General features: G+C 43.6%; 1 protein-coding gene across 1 annotated transcript; it reads left to right on the top strand.

The window, feature by feature from the left end:
- Window positions 1-506: 506 nt before the first annotated feature.
- LAMP2 (lysosomal associated membrane protein 2) lies at window positions 507-15,731 on the top strand. The gene is given in 10 exon segments (XM_075435517.1): window positions 507-562; window positions 564-634; window positions 2,179-2,297; window positions 2,822-3,035; window positions 3,686-3,847; window positions 4,622-4,839; window positions 5,374-5,493; window positions 5,766-5,844; window positions 6,666-6,833; window positions 13,295-15,731. Coding segments are annotated over 10 exon segments (1,350 nt in total). The 3' UTR covers window positions 13,438-15,731.
- Window positions 15,732-16,538: the final 807 nt, after the last annotated feature.

Genomic DNA, 16,538 nt, shown 5'->3' with positions numbered 1-16,538 from the left:
CACTCCCATGGTCTCACTGCATCAGTCTACGTGTTTTATTGTCTTCTGCAGGAGCTTTCATTTCCTTCCCCCACGACCGGGCATGTCTCCTAGTGCCCAGTTATTACAAACGCTGTCTGCAGTTGTCCCACAGCACCCGAAGCAGGAGCACGGGACTCCAGGAGGGCCCTTCCCCGCGACCCCACAGCTCCCCTCAGCTGAGCACCGGCCTGCCATCTTCCTTGCTGGCTCCCAGCCTCCATCCCTTCTTCCCCATCTCCCCTGTCTTTGCCAAGCCAGCCTCTCCCCCCCCCCCCCCCCAACACTCCCCAGGCACCCACCACACTCTACACCTCCTTCCAGTCCCAAACCCACCGGCTTTCTTGCCCGCTCCCGCCTTCTCCCCTCCTCCCTCACCGACCCGCCCGCCCGCGCCACCGCACCGCCGGCGTCCCGTCCGCTAGCCATCGAATCGAGAGCCGGCGCGGCGATTGGCGGCGCGCGGGCGGCGCCGCCCCTCCCCTCACATGACCGGTGGCGAGGTTCTTGTCGCGCCCGCTCGCCTCGCCCGCTCGCCGCCCCCCTGCCGCCGCCGGCATGGAGCCGCGCGGCCCGCGCTGCCTCCTCGGCCTGCTGCTGCTGCTCGGCTCCTCCGGTGAGCGGGGCGGCGGGCGGGCCCGGGCGCGGGCCCGGGCGGGCGGTGGGCGCTGGGTCTGTGTGCGGCCGGTGGAGGGGAAGGGGGGGGGGGGAGGGCGGGCAAGCGTCCCAGCTGGCGCGTGCCGCTCCCCCGCCCCGCCGCGCACGTGACGCGGCGTCGGGCAGCGGTCGGGCGCGCGGGGCGGGGGGATATGGCGGAGGGGGGGAGGGGGGGGTTGCCGCGGGCTGCCGAGGCCCTCGCAGGCCCCGGGGCTGCCTCAGGGCTGCGGCAGCTTCCGCGGAGCGGGGGCGGCTCCGGGCTGCCTCCCCCCGCCGGCCGCCTGCGCGCGGGGTCTGTCAGCGGCCCGCTCCCCAGCGGCTGTCGCGACAGTGCAGATCGCGGGGGGGTGGGGGGTGCCGCTGCGTCCCGGGTCCGACAGCTGTGAAAAGTTGGCGAGAAACGCGCCGGGAGCTTCACGTCCGTGCTCCTCGGGCCAGAAGCTGTGGAGCTGTGAGCGCTCACGGCCCAGAGAGGCAACCGTGTCCTGGGCTGCACCCAGAGCAGCGCGGCCAGCAGCGCGAGGGAGGGGATTCTGCCCTTCTGCTCCGCTCTGTTGAGACTCCACGTGGAGTCCTGCGTCCAGCTCTGGAGCCCCCAACACAAGAAGGACGTGGATGTGTTGGAGCGTGTCCAGAGGAGGGCCGCGAAGATGATACGAGGGCTGGAGCGCCTCGCCTACAAGGACAGGCTGAGGGAGTTGGGGCTGTTCAGCCTGGAGAAGAGAAGGCTCGGGGGTGACCTTAGAGCAGCCTTCCAGTACCTGAAGGGGCTACAGGAAGGGTGGAGAGGGGCTTTTCACAAGGGTGTGTAGTGATAGCACAAGGGGGAATGGCTCTAAACTAAAAGAGGGCAGATTTAGATTAGATATTAGGAAGAAGTTCTTTACCATGAGGGTGGTGAAACACTGGCACAGGTTGCCCAGAGAAGCTGTGGCTGCTCCCTCCCTGGCAGTGTCCGAGGCCAAGTTGGATGGAGCTCTGAGCAACCTGGTCTAGTGGAAGATGTTCCTGCTTATGGCAGGGAGGTTGGAACCAGATGATCTTTAAGGTCCCTTCCAACCCTTACCATTCTATGATTCTGTGAACGGCGATGGAGGCACTGCAATCACATCTCATGGGGGTCGGTGTGAGCTGTCCCGTGGGTGGAGCGGGCGAAGTGGCACAAGGACCTCGGTCCAGAGGCGGCGCGCGGCCGAAGTGCCATGTTGATGTGCTTCGGCTTGCTCCGCTCGTCACCTGAAAGCTAACCCTCCCTTAGATTATTAGCCTTTGTCGGGTAAACGGGCTAGAAAACATTCTCCCCGGTTCTTATCTGGCTTTGATAACTTCATGGTGTGCTTCCTAGCTTGAATACTTTTTGGAAATCTAGCTGCTCTTTCAGTGTCTGGCAAATTGAATCCAGTCCTGAAATAATTTACTGCTTTGTCATGAGCTGTCCTCTTAAGTGGTTCCAGAAAGTGAAGTAAAAGCAGTGTGTTTACAGCTAATAATTGTATCTTATAGGCTTTTTCCAGTCCTATGCAGTGGAAGTAGATGTAAAGGATGCCTCTAATGCTACGTGCCTGTATGCAAAATGGATGATGAGTTTCTTGATAAAATACGAAACAAACAGTAGTGATTATGTAAGTATTTGGCAGTAACTTTTGATGAGAACTGTATTTTGTTCTGGGTAAAAGTTTAAGTACACCTTTACCTAGGGTGTTTGGTTTTTCACCTTTTTTTTCCCTAAGTAGGTTGTTAAGAGTATTCCTAAATATTCCTTCTAAACCAAAACATAAGTTCTCAATTAATGATGCCAATAACTGAAATAACTGCTCTATTGCACTTATTTAAATGGCATACTGGTCAAAGCTGGTGATTTTGTGTACCACTGTAGTAATGTCCTTAGCCCAAATAGTAAATGTAAATTGCAGTTCAGCATGGTTGAGATTTACGGCCAAGTTAGATTGGTGCTTTTGTACTTGAATCTGATATGACTCCTGTCTAAGCCAGATGTCAGGGAGCCTTTTTCATAACTTTGTGGAATAACCTGAAATAATCTCGCTAATCTTGTGTAAGGTGCCATCTAACTCCAGCAGGTTTATAGCGTTGTCATGAGGAAGAACTGCTGTCTGTGAAAACGTTTAAACTTACCCTTTTGTTGTAGAAAAACGCAACCTTGAATTTGCCATCCAGTGTGACACACAACGGAAGCGTCTGTGGCAATGACACACAAGCTGCCCTCCTGGCATTGCAGTTTGGAGAAGGTCACTCTTGGAGCGTGAACTTCACAAAAACCAACGAAACTTACCAGGGGGACTTCATCACGTTTACCTATGACACCAATGATACTGCTGTGTTTCCCGATGCTAAAAGAAAAGGTGATGTTCAGTGCGGAATCCTACTTACAAAGCACCCTGGGCTACAAGTGTCAGATCTTGTGTACCTGACCTTGGTTGGCTTTTCCAAAGTTAGGACTAATAATGTGTCTAATGACTTTTATGCTATATACTGCCTGTCTGTTGTTCGTCATACCTGCCTGCTGGATGAGAGTACGGACCGGTTAGCTTCATTAGCTTCACTGAATGTTCAGTTCCTTTAAACAGAGCAGGAGGGGAAGGTTAACAGTTTGAACAGCCTTCATCAGTGAGATGCTGCTAGCAGACAACAGGCATATGGAAGGTTCATTTTCGTGTGCACTACGTGACCTTCCACCTAGAAAAGCACTACAGCATTAAGCTTTCTGTGTACTAATACCTAGTAATAATAGGATATTTCTTCCATAAATAAAAACTTAAGTAAAAGGGTTCACCTTTCTAATGGCTTGTCTAGTTCTGGAATCTTGGTTACTTCTCTGCATTACTTAGCACTTTAGGTCGGGATACATGGGTAAAACATTCAAGAGAGGTTAGGATTGTTATATTTAATTAATTATCTCTTCTTCTGTCTCATGGAATTATATAAAATATAATACTACCTATAAATGTTCTTGTAGTTCATAAGGCATTAAAATATTTGTGCTTATTTGTAGGACCGATTACTGTTGTTGTAAAGGATACTATGCCTCCAGTTCAGCTGAATAACGTCTTTGTATGTCATAGTACTGACTTTATTGAAGCAGAAAACGTAACACAGATTTTCTGGAATGCTACTGTGCAGGCTTTTGTTCAGAATGGCACAGTCGGTAAAAAAGGTGAGCATTTCAATTTGTGAATGCGCTTTTTTGTATTGCACTTTAGTGCAGGGAGCAAATAAAAAATCCACCAGTTCTAGAATGTGTTGAAGAATACTCATGTAAATATCCGTTAGTGTGTCTGTCTGTCTTCCTGGAAAAATAGGTTAGTAGAACAGATTTAGTAGTATGTAGTAATGTAGATGGTTCCCATGCCAAGGTGGTAGTCTAGTCAAGTGTGTATTCCAGTAACTGGGGTATTAAAAGTAAGCACTTCAGAAATACTGTTGCTGATTAGATCCTGTGAGCTTTAGGCTTTTTAACTGACTGCCTTTCGTTTTCGGTGGTAGCCTCTGCTTTTTCATTTAAATAGTCCAGAGCCAGTTGTCTCTTCTCGTAGCTCAACTGCTCGAGAGATGAGCGCATCATCCCAGTACATACAGATTAATAGGGTTGCTTGCTTTGTCTGCAGCAAGTACATACCTCATTTTTATAACCACTTGGCTACCTTTTTCCGTGTGTTTCACTTCTGTGTGGCAGAGGTAAGTCGTACTGCATATGTTACGTGGATTTAAAACTGTGGGCATTACAGGATTTCTGAGAATAAACGGTAGGTGGGAATTGTTTGGAGTACTGTGCCATAGTGCTGAGTTCGAGACTTCTGACGTGGCGATTAGCAGACTCCCAATGAGCTGAGATTTCAGCGGAGAAATTGGCGTCTGTATTGAATTGACCTCTGAGTCATAAAACTGATAAAATTTCAACACTGAAATGGTGGTTAAAATTTCTTTTCAGAGTCCAGATGTCCTGCTGATACACCTACTACTGCACCTACTGTTCTGCCTACTAGTGCCAATGTAACTACTGCGTCTACCACCACTTTATCACCTGCTCCAACCACTGCTCCCAAACCTGTGGAGAATCCAGACACGGGAAACTATTCTCTTAAAAGCGGAAATAAAACTTGTCTTCTGGCTACTGTGGGGCTGCAGCTGAATGTTTCCCGAGACAAGGTGCTTCTATTTTGTTTTAGAAGAGTAGAAAAGTTGCTGTAGTTATTTGGTATGAAATGTGAGCACAGGGTGTTTGTTTTGTACACTGGTGGCTGTCCGGAATGGCTTCTAGGTATTTTACATAGCACCTCTCTGACATCAGAATAGTTTTGTGGGATAATGTCTAGCTTCAAAACCTTACATGGATTCAGTGTAACTTATCACGGGGAGTACCTCTAATGTCATTAACAGCCTGGAACTTTCTTAGCTGTTAGGGCAGTTGGTCCCTGCAGATGCTGTCCTTCCCCACAGAGGGAGCCAAAGCTAGGCTCTTGTGTTAGCTCAGGAAAAGGAGGCTTCACTGGGCAATTTGTTTGCTTCAGTGTTACCAGCATGTAAGCTTAACTGAAGTAGCTTTGGTTTGATTGTAGCCAGGCTCCGTCTTCCTGCTGTCATCTTCATGACAAGCTCTTCTAGCCTAGGTCTGCTGCTGGCTGAAACAATGTGTTCCCAATGGCCTCGGAATGTCTTCATCCTGGTGTGTCTGTGTTTCAGCCTCTTCTGATCAACGTCAATCCAAAGACAACTAGTGCAGACGGCACATGTGGTAACACAACAGCTACTTTGAAATTGAATGATGCAAATAGCACACTGATTGGTTTCACATTTGTTGTTGTAAGTAATTAATTTTAAACTAAGTTTCCCCTTTAACACCATTGCGTGATGATCACTCATAGTAAAATCCCTCTGTCACTTGCTGGTGGTAGGCTATTCCCATATAGGAAGTGCAACTGGCTAGCTGACTGCCTCAAGGCAAATGGGGAGTGGGGTTGAAGTTGTAGAAGATGTAAGACTGTGGCAAACGTGTTAGCCTTTGTAAAGCATGTATTCTTAAAGTTAGAAATGTAGAATTGCACGCTGACAGTTGGTTCTTGCTTCTCAAACAGAAAAATACAAGTGAAGGTGCACAAAAATTTTATCTGAAAGAGGTGAATGTTACGCTGCTCAACCGTCTGAATGGTTCTGGTAAGAAGTAGTATCTGTGTTGAAGCAAGTGTAAGCTTTTATTCAGTGTCTGTGTTTATCAGATACTTCTGAGGGTTTTTTTCAGTGCTGTTCCTGCTTACTATTACTTCCTACCTTAAGTCCTCAAGTTGGTAGGAACAAAAGTAATAAGCAGAAATGGCTATAAGAGTTACTTTAAACAGCAGTGTGGGATCATTCTCTCTTCCTGCAACTTCTGCTAACGGGGTCTCTTACTTTGTGATAAACAGATGTAAGTCAAGAGGGACTCTTTATAACAGTTTTCAGTAACTTTTTTTTTTTTGAGGTATGAAATACGGTTGTATCAACTCTGAAGCTTTTTGTTTTTCCTAAACCAGCTGTTGCCTTCTTTGATTGAAGATGCTACTGTGTCTTACAACCACTCCTGCTTAACTCTCACTGGGAAAGAGACCAGTCCTTCAAAAACTAAAGCATACTTTTTTCAATTCAAAAGTATGTTTTGGGGTTGGGTTTTTTTGAAGCTGCTTGTCATGGCTACTGCAGTTAAAGGGTGTTAAAGATGCTTGCAACTCTGTAATGTTGGGATGTGTGGGAGGTACAAGGAAAGCCTAATGTCATATCTATGTAGAGGTTAGGTTACTGCTAAGTACTGTAATAACTTCAGTGCCTGACTTCTTCTGGTTAAGCAGACCAATCACGCTTCAGACTAGCTTGTTTTACAGAGTAGTCAGTGGTGAATAGTTGGCTGCTCTAGATTCAGCTCCTTAGTCTTATGATTGTATTGGCAACTCTTTTGTATTTAAAGTGGGCATGCAAATTTCTTTCCCCCCCTCTTTGTTTAGTCATTTCAAGTGCAGATAACAACAATTTCAGCCAGTGGGATGCTTTCCTTGGTAGTTCTTACATGTGCCGAAAAGAGCAGACTCTTGAGATTAATGAAGATCTTCAAATGCATACTTTTAATCTATGGGTTCAGCCATTCCTTGTGGAGGAAAACAAGTTCTCTACAGGTAAGAGTTCTTTTTTTTGTTAATTCTTGCAATGCTTGCAAAGTTCTTACTTGCTAAAAAGCACCAGCATTGGGCACAAGCACTTTCTTTTTGAAGCTCTTGTTCCATTGTTCTTTTTTTTTTTTTTTTTCTTTTGTAATACATGGAATGAAGAGAATTTTTGAGACTGACATTCAAGTTTCAGGAAAGCTTTGTTCTCATTTTAAAAATGTCTGCTAGGTATGTTGGTCCTTCATAAAACTTGAAGGAGCTAGAGACACTGAAGAGAGGGACTTAATTTCAAACCTGTTCTGCAAGGCAATGCTTATGTGACATCATCTTGACATGCAGGTTTTTGTAGCTCAAATATATAGGAAAATGGGGCAAAACTTCAGCAGAAGTGGACTTTGGTAATACCGTTAGGTGTTTCGTTTCTTTTTATCTGTCAGTCTAAGGAATACGGGGGGAAAAATGAACTGACAGAGATTCTTTCAGAAGCAATTTTCAATATCCAGAACTAAAGAAAGTTTCTGAAGTGTTCGTGTGCTGCATTATCCTGGTCTTGCGTGGGGGAAACTGGAACGGCTTAAATGACACATTTCTTATCTTTAGTATAACCTGGTCTTTGTACTCTATGATGAGACTTGCAGCAGAGTGTTCACAGAATCACAGAATCTAGTGTTACTAGACTAGTCTGTAGACAAATAGATTGGGTGCAGATTTTTGAACTCCTTTTTTTAGGCAGAGGTAAGTTAACTCCCTGGATGTACGCAGGGTAAACGGTATTTATGATAATACCTTCTAAAGAGTTAGGGTCCCATTTCACTCTGTAGTTCAAGTTGCAGCTAGCTTCCTTCTCCTGATTACAGTTATTTCATCTCTGTAACACGTCTCCATTCTGGATGGGTTCTTGATACCGAGTCTAGGTCACTTTATTCTTAAGGAGTAAAAGCACTAGACTTGCCTTAAGCCTCATTGTGGCTTTTATGTGGAAGAATGGCTACTCCCTTGTCTAGTACAGATCTTGTGCACGTGAAAACTCATACACTGGGAGCACTTCCATTAGCTTACTACAGTTTATCAAATGTTCCAAGTGATTATAATGCTTACTATCTGCTAGATGTACCTATGAGACCTCTGCAGTTCTTTCTCTCTTAGTTTAAAGATGTAAGAATACTTGATTCTTGAACACCTTCATATTAAGGAAAACAGATTGTTATACCACACTTAGCAAGTATTCTGTCTTTATTTATTCCTTGTTACAACCTTTTCTCACCTACAGCCCAAGAGTGTTCGCTGGATGATGAGAGCATTCTAGTCCCAGTTGTAGTTGGTGCTGCACTTGCTGTCTTGATTGCCATTATAGTGGTTGCTTACATAATTGGCAGAAGAAAAAGCTATGCTGGATATCAAACTCTGTGAATCTAAATGTGATTCCTGTTCTGATTCCACTGTAAACAAAGCAAGTGCAAGTTCTGAAGTCCAAAAAAGACCCATAACTTAGCAGTAATTACTAGTCACAGCTAATTGGAGTTGAGAAACGAAGCGAGAATGTTTCTCGGATGAAGCAGAACTACGTTTTTAGTTTTCCTGCACTAAGAAGACGACGTGGGTTTCGTAGCTGTTTTGAAGATGTCAAATACTGGATGAATTACTAGGCTAAAGATTTTATCTTGCAAAAACCCTAAAGTGTTTAAGATTTACTTCTGCTTTTTACAAATTGTACCCTGAAACAAGAACATGTTCCAAACTGATGTGCGTTGCGCAACTCCCAGAATAGCATAGAATTTGTACTTGCTTCTCTCCTCTGCGTTCCTTAGTTGTAATTGTGAGTTAAGCTGGCAGCATTAGTCACTATGTTGACTTGTATAATATTTAACAAGAAATGTATGATGCCCAGTGACAACTTTGTCATAGAATTGAACTTTAGGCTGGTGATTAAGTGAGCTTTTGAAGTGGCAGCAGTAACTTACTTAGCTTTGACAGAATTTGAGTAGTTTACTCTTGCCTTGGTGTAGTTTCAGGAATCGTTCCTATACCCTGGCTGTACAAACAAAATGGGTAACCTGTGCTTGCCAAATGGTGGATATGTAGGAAGACTTCAGTGCCATTTCCAAATGCTTTCAAAAAAAAAGTAATTTACTGTTAGGCACTGAATTCTTCATCACTTATTATACCTTGGCAATCATCGAAAATATTCAACTGAGGCAGAGTTCTGCTAAATTAATGCAAGCTTTTTTGCTGGCATCAGTTTAAAGGGAATAACCTTTCTAAATATTCCAGAACTTTAAAGTGCACTTAACTTTATATCATACTCTGCACAGAACTGGTCTGTCTTGTTGCTTTGAATGCCCATTGTTTAACAGTGCTTTCATTTAGTGAGCCAGTATCTGTTGTTGCAGCTTGAGCTGTCTTTTTAAATCTTCATCTTGAAGGGTTCTCTGCCAATCCAAATTCACATTATAACTGCCCGCCATTGGCATTCTGAATGTTTAATGTACTTTGTGTTTGATTGTTTGCTGTGTAGCATTTATTAATGTTAAGAAAGCAGAAGCCAAACAAGTCTGAGATGGACCCACAACACCTGTTTTACCTTGCTGTATGGAAAGGATAACTAGCTTAAAAAAATGCAGCGCCACTGGACTGCTCTTAAACTGCAGCTCTGTAGAGACTAACCCTTGCTACACAACTTGTCTCTGGCCTCCTAGTGCTGTAATACACAGGTTTTACTGCATGGGAAAAAATCAAAAGTCTTTTAGACTTTTAGGTAAGTGTGGCTTTTTTGCGTATGTCATAACATGAGCTGCCTAAACCAGTTATTTAATGAACATAACATTGTCTCCCCCTTCAGAATGAGTTAAGCCTGCATCAAAGCTGGTTTAGTGTTTTATTAGTGTTTTCTAGGGTTGTAGAGATGTCTGTGGCATGTTTGTATACAAATCATAAAATACACTTCTCTCAGTAATTTTTTTTTCATAAAAACAGTTTACTTTTGACACTATCCAAGGAAGCAAGTATGGGTGGATAATACTTACTATAGCTTGTAGTCTACAGCTTGAATTTTGCATCGGTTACTGAAATTTTTTAATGAAAGTGGGGAACTACTACAAGTTTAATCCTGAAACAGACTTCAAGACTTTCCATTTTTAAAAAAATGTGGATCTAATGATTTTCCTATTAATATATGCTTAAATGCAGAAGTTCGTATAGATTTTTTGCATTTTTGTGACTGATGGTCAGTGGCACCAGTTACACGTGCATTTCTGCTAAGGAGTAGTTACCCCATTGTATTCAGCTGACCATGCACGTTTTTGAACAGTGCACGGTTTCCAAGTGACAGTATACATTAGTGCAAACTGCTCCCAAAATTCAACAGTACTAGAAGTGTCTTCACAAAAACCTGCAACTTAATCTTCATTCGTAAGTATATTGGTTTAAAAAACTAAGTTTCAGCTGACTGCCTGTTACAAAACCACTAGTTTTTCTGTATGTATTGCTTTGTAGGGAACTGTGAACCTGTTCAACATGTGCTCTAAATAATAAAGATTGTTCTATTTCTTAAGGAAACTTGTTCACATTTTAACTGATTTGAAAACAGACATCTTGTACTGTCTTTTTTTTAAAGAAAATAAACTACATGAGTAAGGTCAACATTGGTCAGTCTATATCTGAGATTCTGTTATGTAGCAGGTGAGGGTGCTCCTTGAAGAGGCCTCTGCCTGTGTTTAGCGCTTTGTGTTGCAGCCCGTTCTGCAGTGTGCTTGGGCACAGTTTGTACACCTGGTACATCATTAGAAATTTGCTTGTAAACATTTTTGTCAATTGTAGCTCCGTCAGACCAGGTGTTTTTTTGACTATTTTGCCAGCCATGTTAAACTGGTGTACAGCTGTGAATGATTCAGTTTCTTCTTGCAGTTGTCCTGGAAAATGAGCTCAGTCGGTGCCTTCAGCAGAAGTGGGCAGGCATTAGGGAGCCTTCTGGGAGTAGCTTCATCCTCTGTGGTGGAAGCTGTGTCAGTCCTGTCTGCGCAGCCGGTTCCTCTGCTAACAGTATGACTGTATACCCTTTTCTGCATCAAGAAGGGTGCTAGTCTTCCCTTTACCATCGGCTGTCTGGTGAGCTCTGTGGTGATGTGACAAGAGGAAGAAGTGCAGACTAATCCTATAGCCTTTCATCTTGATTGTAGCCTGCGCTGCTTATGTAATCATTATGTTAAAGCTACCCTCTCATCTGCTACACAAAGTCAAAATAACGTTAGCACCTTTCTGAAGTGTGAGCTTAGTCAGCTGAAGCTTTTTTAATGTGAAGAAAAACACAAATATTTTAATAAGCTCTTGTTAAAGAGCTTAACAGTGAGGTTGCTAAGGATATAAATTGGTCAAAGTGAATTTAAACTACAAGGCCACTGCTGACATAAAATTTCTGTGAAATTATCAGTACAAATCAGTCTGCAAGAGTCTGTGACGGAACTTGGAACAGGAGTTACTGCTGTCCTGTAAGTAAAGACTTTTTTTTTCAGATTTTTAAGTATACCACAATGTTCTCTATTGCACAGCAGGTACTAATAAACCACAAAATTTGGGGCTATCAGTTGCGTCTCATGATTGGGATTAAAAGGGAAGATAGCTTTTACACCGGGGCTAATGTTTGGGGCCAAAATTTCTGATTATTTTAAGTGGAGACACATTCAACCAAGTATGTTGAAAAAGCTATTCCTCCTGGCCAGAATGTGGAGTCTCCTGGTGGTGAATGGTTACCAGGTTCTGCATCTGAAGACACTTCTCTGAAGCTTCTAACCATTGTACAGTAGCAATACATGGATAGAGTGTGCCAACAGCAGTGGAAATCGAGAGTGGGGAAGGAGGGAATGTTCCTGGTGTGAAACACTAAACCTGCTTTATCCTGGAAATTCCTTGTAACAGTGCCGTAGTGCGCTGTGTATTGCGGCAATCTCCTTCCTTTGAAGAAGAGAGAGAGGGAATTTCTCGCGCTGCCTGATGGACACCATTCGTCCTTAGCAGGTTCACTGCTGTTCAGTGTTAATGACCCATTGTCCAGCACGTGGTAGTTAAATTGTGTACGCTGATCTTCAGTGAACAAAGATGACTAAGCATCAGATGTCATTCTCTTTTAAGATGCTCCAATACTTTCGCAGTAGTCAGAACGTTTCCGCTTGTTTTCCCTTCCCAGTGTTGCTCTGTTGGCAGGAGGTGCCTTCAGACTGAGTTTAGTATTTTCAGGTGCTGAACCTTCACGTGTTGTTTGCCTTCCTCGTAGCCAAAGGCTTTGTGTAGCTGCCTGTGAAGGGGTAGTGGCAAGTGTGTACTGGGCTGCAGTGAGCTGAAATCAGGATGGTAGATTTCCCGTAACTGAGGCTGATGCAGTTAGAGGCTCAAATGATTTAAATATTCACTTAAAACAACAGCTAACGTTTGATAAGGCACTGATCATCTGCATGACATTTACTCTGCCCTAATACAAACTCCAGGGGGTTTTAGGAGGAGCTCTGCTTTATTGAAAGCGTGTGAGTTGAGCACCCTTAGGGTGTTGAAGCAGCCCACGGGCGCTGTATCGTACCTTACCAACCATCTCAGCTTGGCACCGCGCGGGGGGAGCTCTGCTCCCCGAACAGACCTGGGAAGAAGGCCGAGCCCTGCCTCCACGTCTGGGGTGCATCGCCGAATTTGGACTCAGTTCCCAGGGTTGTTGGCTAATCCTTGCTGAGTGTTTGTGTCAGCAAGGAGTTCTTCGTGTATTTTACCTGTACATTAAAAACTGCGTGTTGCATTACAGCTGTCTCTCCTTTTTTTTTCTCCTATGTTGATTTCAGTAAGGTCCCTGTAGTTCTCAGCTGAAACTGAGAACCCGTCTCTTGTATTTGAATTGAAAATAAATAAAGTTACTCAGCTAAAGAGAGAGTGTTTTGGTGTCTTCCATTCGGTGCTTTCAGCATATGTATCTTGACTGTCCCCTGTAGCTGTCAGTCAGTTTCTGCTGTGTTACCTGGTTTGCTGTCTGTCGCTGGTTGATGCCAAGCACCTAGAGCAGTGCCAGTGCCGTCAGGGTTTGGGAAGCTGCCTGGGCAAGGCAGTAGGACAGCAGTCTGTCTTTTTTTGTTGCTCTGTTGTTTTTAACTCTGAGGTGTGATCAGCTAATGCACGCTCAGACTGCTGTTCAGTCCTCACATTTCTAATCTATTTGAGTGGACTGCTCGCTAGAGGAAGATGAAATTAAACATAAAATTGGAAGAAATATATTACCGATACACATTATGTGTATAGTATACTTGCCTAAAGAGATCGATCTTTCTGTCAGTTCTTTACTCAATACTGATTTTACTTTAGCTGTAGCATTGTATGTGGTACAGTGTAAATTCTCAAAAACGTCTGTTTGCTCCTTGCTTTCTTTGGTTTCTGATGCTTGGTGTCCCTTACTAATTTATTCTCCCTTGCTTTTTTTTTTGTTTTTCTTCTTTCCGCAGCCGAAGAATGCTTTGCTGATTCTGACCTGAACTTTCTTATTCCCATCGCGGTGGGCATGGCACTTGGCTTCCTTATCATTCTTGTCTTTATATCTTATATCATTGGAAGAAGAAAAAGTCGTACTGGCTATCAGTCTGTATAATCTTCATTCCATATCTGTTGCACCTTCCCTGTTCTTCTCCTTTTCCCAGACTCCCTGATCTGCCCCTTTAAAAAGAATAAAAACAAATGAATTCACAGTTCCTTTATTTAAAAAAAATTTAAAAAGCACGGCAGAATAACGTGCCGTGAGTCTGATGATGAGTTGCAGAAGCTGCTGTATGATTTCGGAGAAGTAAGTGTTCTGAGGACCATAGGATTGGGTAGGGTTGATGTGTGTCCGCGTGAGAAATGTGATTATTTTGAGCAAAGAAGACATCCACGAAACTTTACGTCTGTTGTTTAATCTTTTTATACAAGAAAATTTCTAGTTGCATACTGCTTAGCTGGGATAATGCTAAAGCTAAAACTGTAATTAAAGGTGTGAATGCTGTGTCGAAAGGGACTGTACATGCTATGAGAAAATGAATACCAAGCTCTTAACAGACTTCTGTTGGGAACTTGGCATACGGCCGTTGTCTTTTTTCATTAGCAGCTTGTTCTTGTGAATCAGTCTGAATTTCCTGTTCTTTCTGAATGTAAAGGTAGTACCTGATCTCACTAATAAACTAACTAATATGAGAAGAACGTCTGATTCTTCTCGTAAATTAACATGTTTAACCAGTATGGAGAAGTTGACTGCTAATGTGTGTTAAATAGCTTTGCACTAGCATGGTGTCTTTAGTGTCGTTATTCACTAAGGTGAGGCTCGGTCCTGGAGAACTTTCACTGCTCGGAAAAGCCAACAGTCTGCTGAAGGAAATGTGTCCTGCGCTATTTTGTTTGACTGTGTTTTCCCTTTCGTTCTGAGCTCAGTCGTAAAATGAGGGCAAGAGGCTGGAATTTCACTGGTTGCAGTTTCTCTCAGCTTTGATTCTGTGCACATGAAAGAAACTACACGGTGTTTCAGCCCTGGTCCCTGGGAGGCTCGAGAGTATTTTGAGAGCTCTCAAAGACTGACTAAGAACACAGATCATTCAGAGATGCCTGCAGCTCCTTTGGACAGCTTTCACGGGTTAACGGGATCACTGAAAAGCTGTGATCTAGGAATGCAAGTGAAGATATAAAACCAGTCTGTTTGGATGGAGTTAATCTGCTTTTAACTTCCTAATTATTGCTCTCTCAAACAAAAATGTTGAATAGTGTAAGAGCACAAAATTTCCAGTATGAGGAATGCCGATCATAAAGCAGAAACTAATATATATATATAGAGAGAGAGAGAGAAGAAAGTGACTTCCAAAGGAGTAAGAGCATCTGACTCGTTTGAAGATGCTTGCTTTGTTATTCATGGCATGCCTTCTGCAATTCTATGTTCCCCATCTAAACTGTACCAGAATAGAAGCTGGTCATGTGTGGTTGTGTTCTGCTTCATTCCCACCAGGTTCATGTTGACAGGATGAAAGCAGCCTCTTGCTCTTTCAGCCTCTTTGGTCCATCTTGGTAACAGCCTTTTGCAGCTAGTGAGCCCTGGTTACCGACGGTGGGACAGCTCAAGAGCTGCCAGGTCTGCAGAGAGCTACTGATGGCACACCATGCTTCCGACCTCTGCAGCAAGGGTTTACTAAAGCTACTTCAATGTTTGATCTCTTTGTGCATTGAGCCTGTATCCATGTCGTAGGGAAAGCACCTTAGGGAATTCACGTGCACGGAGAAGATGATAGTCAACACTGATGTTGAAGTAACTCACAATAGCTATATATTCAGGGAAGGGAGATCTCTAAAGAGTTAGTTCTGATGTTTGAGAAATACCTGTATGTTCAATTATTCTTGTCCTCACTGTAACCAAAGATAAGCTTTACCTGAATCTGACAAAACTGATTTTTGTACCACAAATGGGCCCTTGAACCAAGTTGTCTTTTTTTAGGGGTGTAATTTAACGCTGCTGAGCTGGACTGTGTGCTTTGGTTTTGGTTCTCTTTGTCTTTTCTGTTGTACCTTTGCTCTCGCAGTACTTGATTTCCTTGCCTGAACGGTGAATTATTTTGCGACTGGCAATTTCTGAGTAACATCTGCTCGTCAGAGTGCGTTGCTTCTCCGCTGCCAGCAGATGGGTTCCATCTACGCTAGGTTATGTTAGTAAAATGTGGCAATTTCCTAGATGCACATGTATATATTTTATATATACATAGAAATTATTATTTTGGGCTTCAACAGAAGTCAGAAATTGAGCCAGCACTTTAAAGTGGTTGTAGCATGAAGAGTGATGTATACAATTCTCCAGATCTTTAAATGACTGTACAAATATGCCGAAAGCAGAGTATGTGTGTGGAAAATAAAGTTAACTACAGTGTTTATAAAGCTTTGTTTTAGTGGAAGTAGACACGCATGCCATTTCTGAGAGCTTTTCCAATGGGATTGCCAACGTGCCTGAATCTGGATGTGGGTGGGGAAACAGAAACTTTTGCTTCCAAGCTGTTCACGCATTTACGTCCCAATTAGTTGATCTTTCTGTGTTGACTGGATCAAAACATGGGTCCAGTGTCTGCTAAAGGACCAGCTGCTAGATGAATCCTTCCAAAAGGCGGCTAGAGAATAGATATAAATGAAGTTTTGTCCTGTTGCTAGCTGGAGAGCTGTTAATTTCACAGCCTGAAGCATGGAGGGTTTGGTTTCCTTTCAGGATCCTACAGAAATATAAATTTTTTAAAACAGCTAAAGCAATTGGCAGGTGAGGAAACATTTGTGGGTTTAACTGATTTCTGATGTTCAAGGAAGAGCCCCTGCCATGGCAGCATCTTCCGTGGCAGAAGCTGGTTTGTGTTGATCAGAACATCCCCTTTCAGATAAGCGGTGCAGGCAGAACGATCGTGTTGCCCTGGCTCGGTCAGTGTCGTATGAATAACTGCATCCGAGCAAAATCAGTTCCGAAACTACCTCTGGTTCAGGTTTTTAACAGTTCTTAATAAATAGCTTTTGCCCAATGTTTTTTTGTGATACTTACCGTATAGTGAGTCTTATTTTACTGGACTTCTGAACTCTTTGGCCCTAGAAGGTTAATCAAGTGCTCAGAATTCAAGGATTATGTTACATGCTGCTTTGAAATTCGGTCCCCAGGTGCCCAGCACAGGGAGCTAAATTCACAAGCTGCACCTCTTACACCAGTGT

Source organism: Opisthocomus hoazin, chromosome 14 (assembly GCF_030867145.1).
Source record: "Opisthocomus hoazin isolate bOpiHoa1 chromosome 14, bOpiHoa1.hap1, whole genome shotgun sequence".
Classification (NCBI taxonomy): Eukaryota; Metazoa; Chordata; class Aves; order Opisthocomiformes; family Opisthocomidae; genus Opisthocomus; species Opisthocomus hoazin.
The sequence above is the reverse complement of the archived record's forward strand: the minus strand, read 5'-3'. Positions and strand labels throughout refer to the sequence as shown.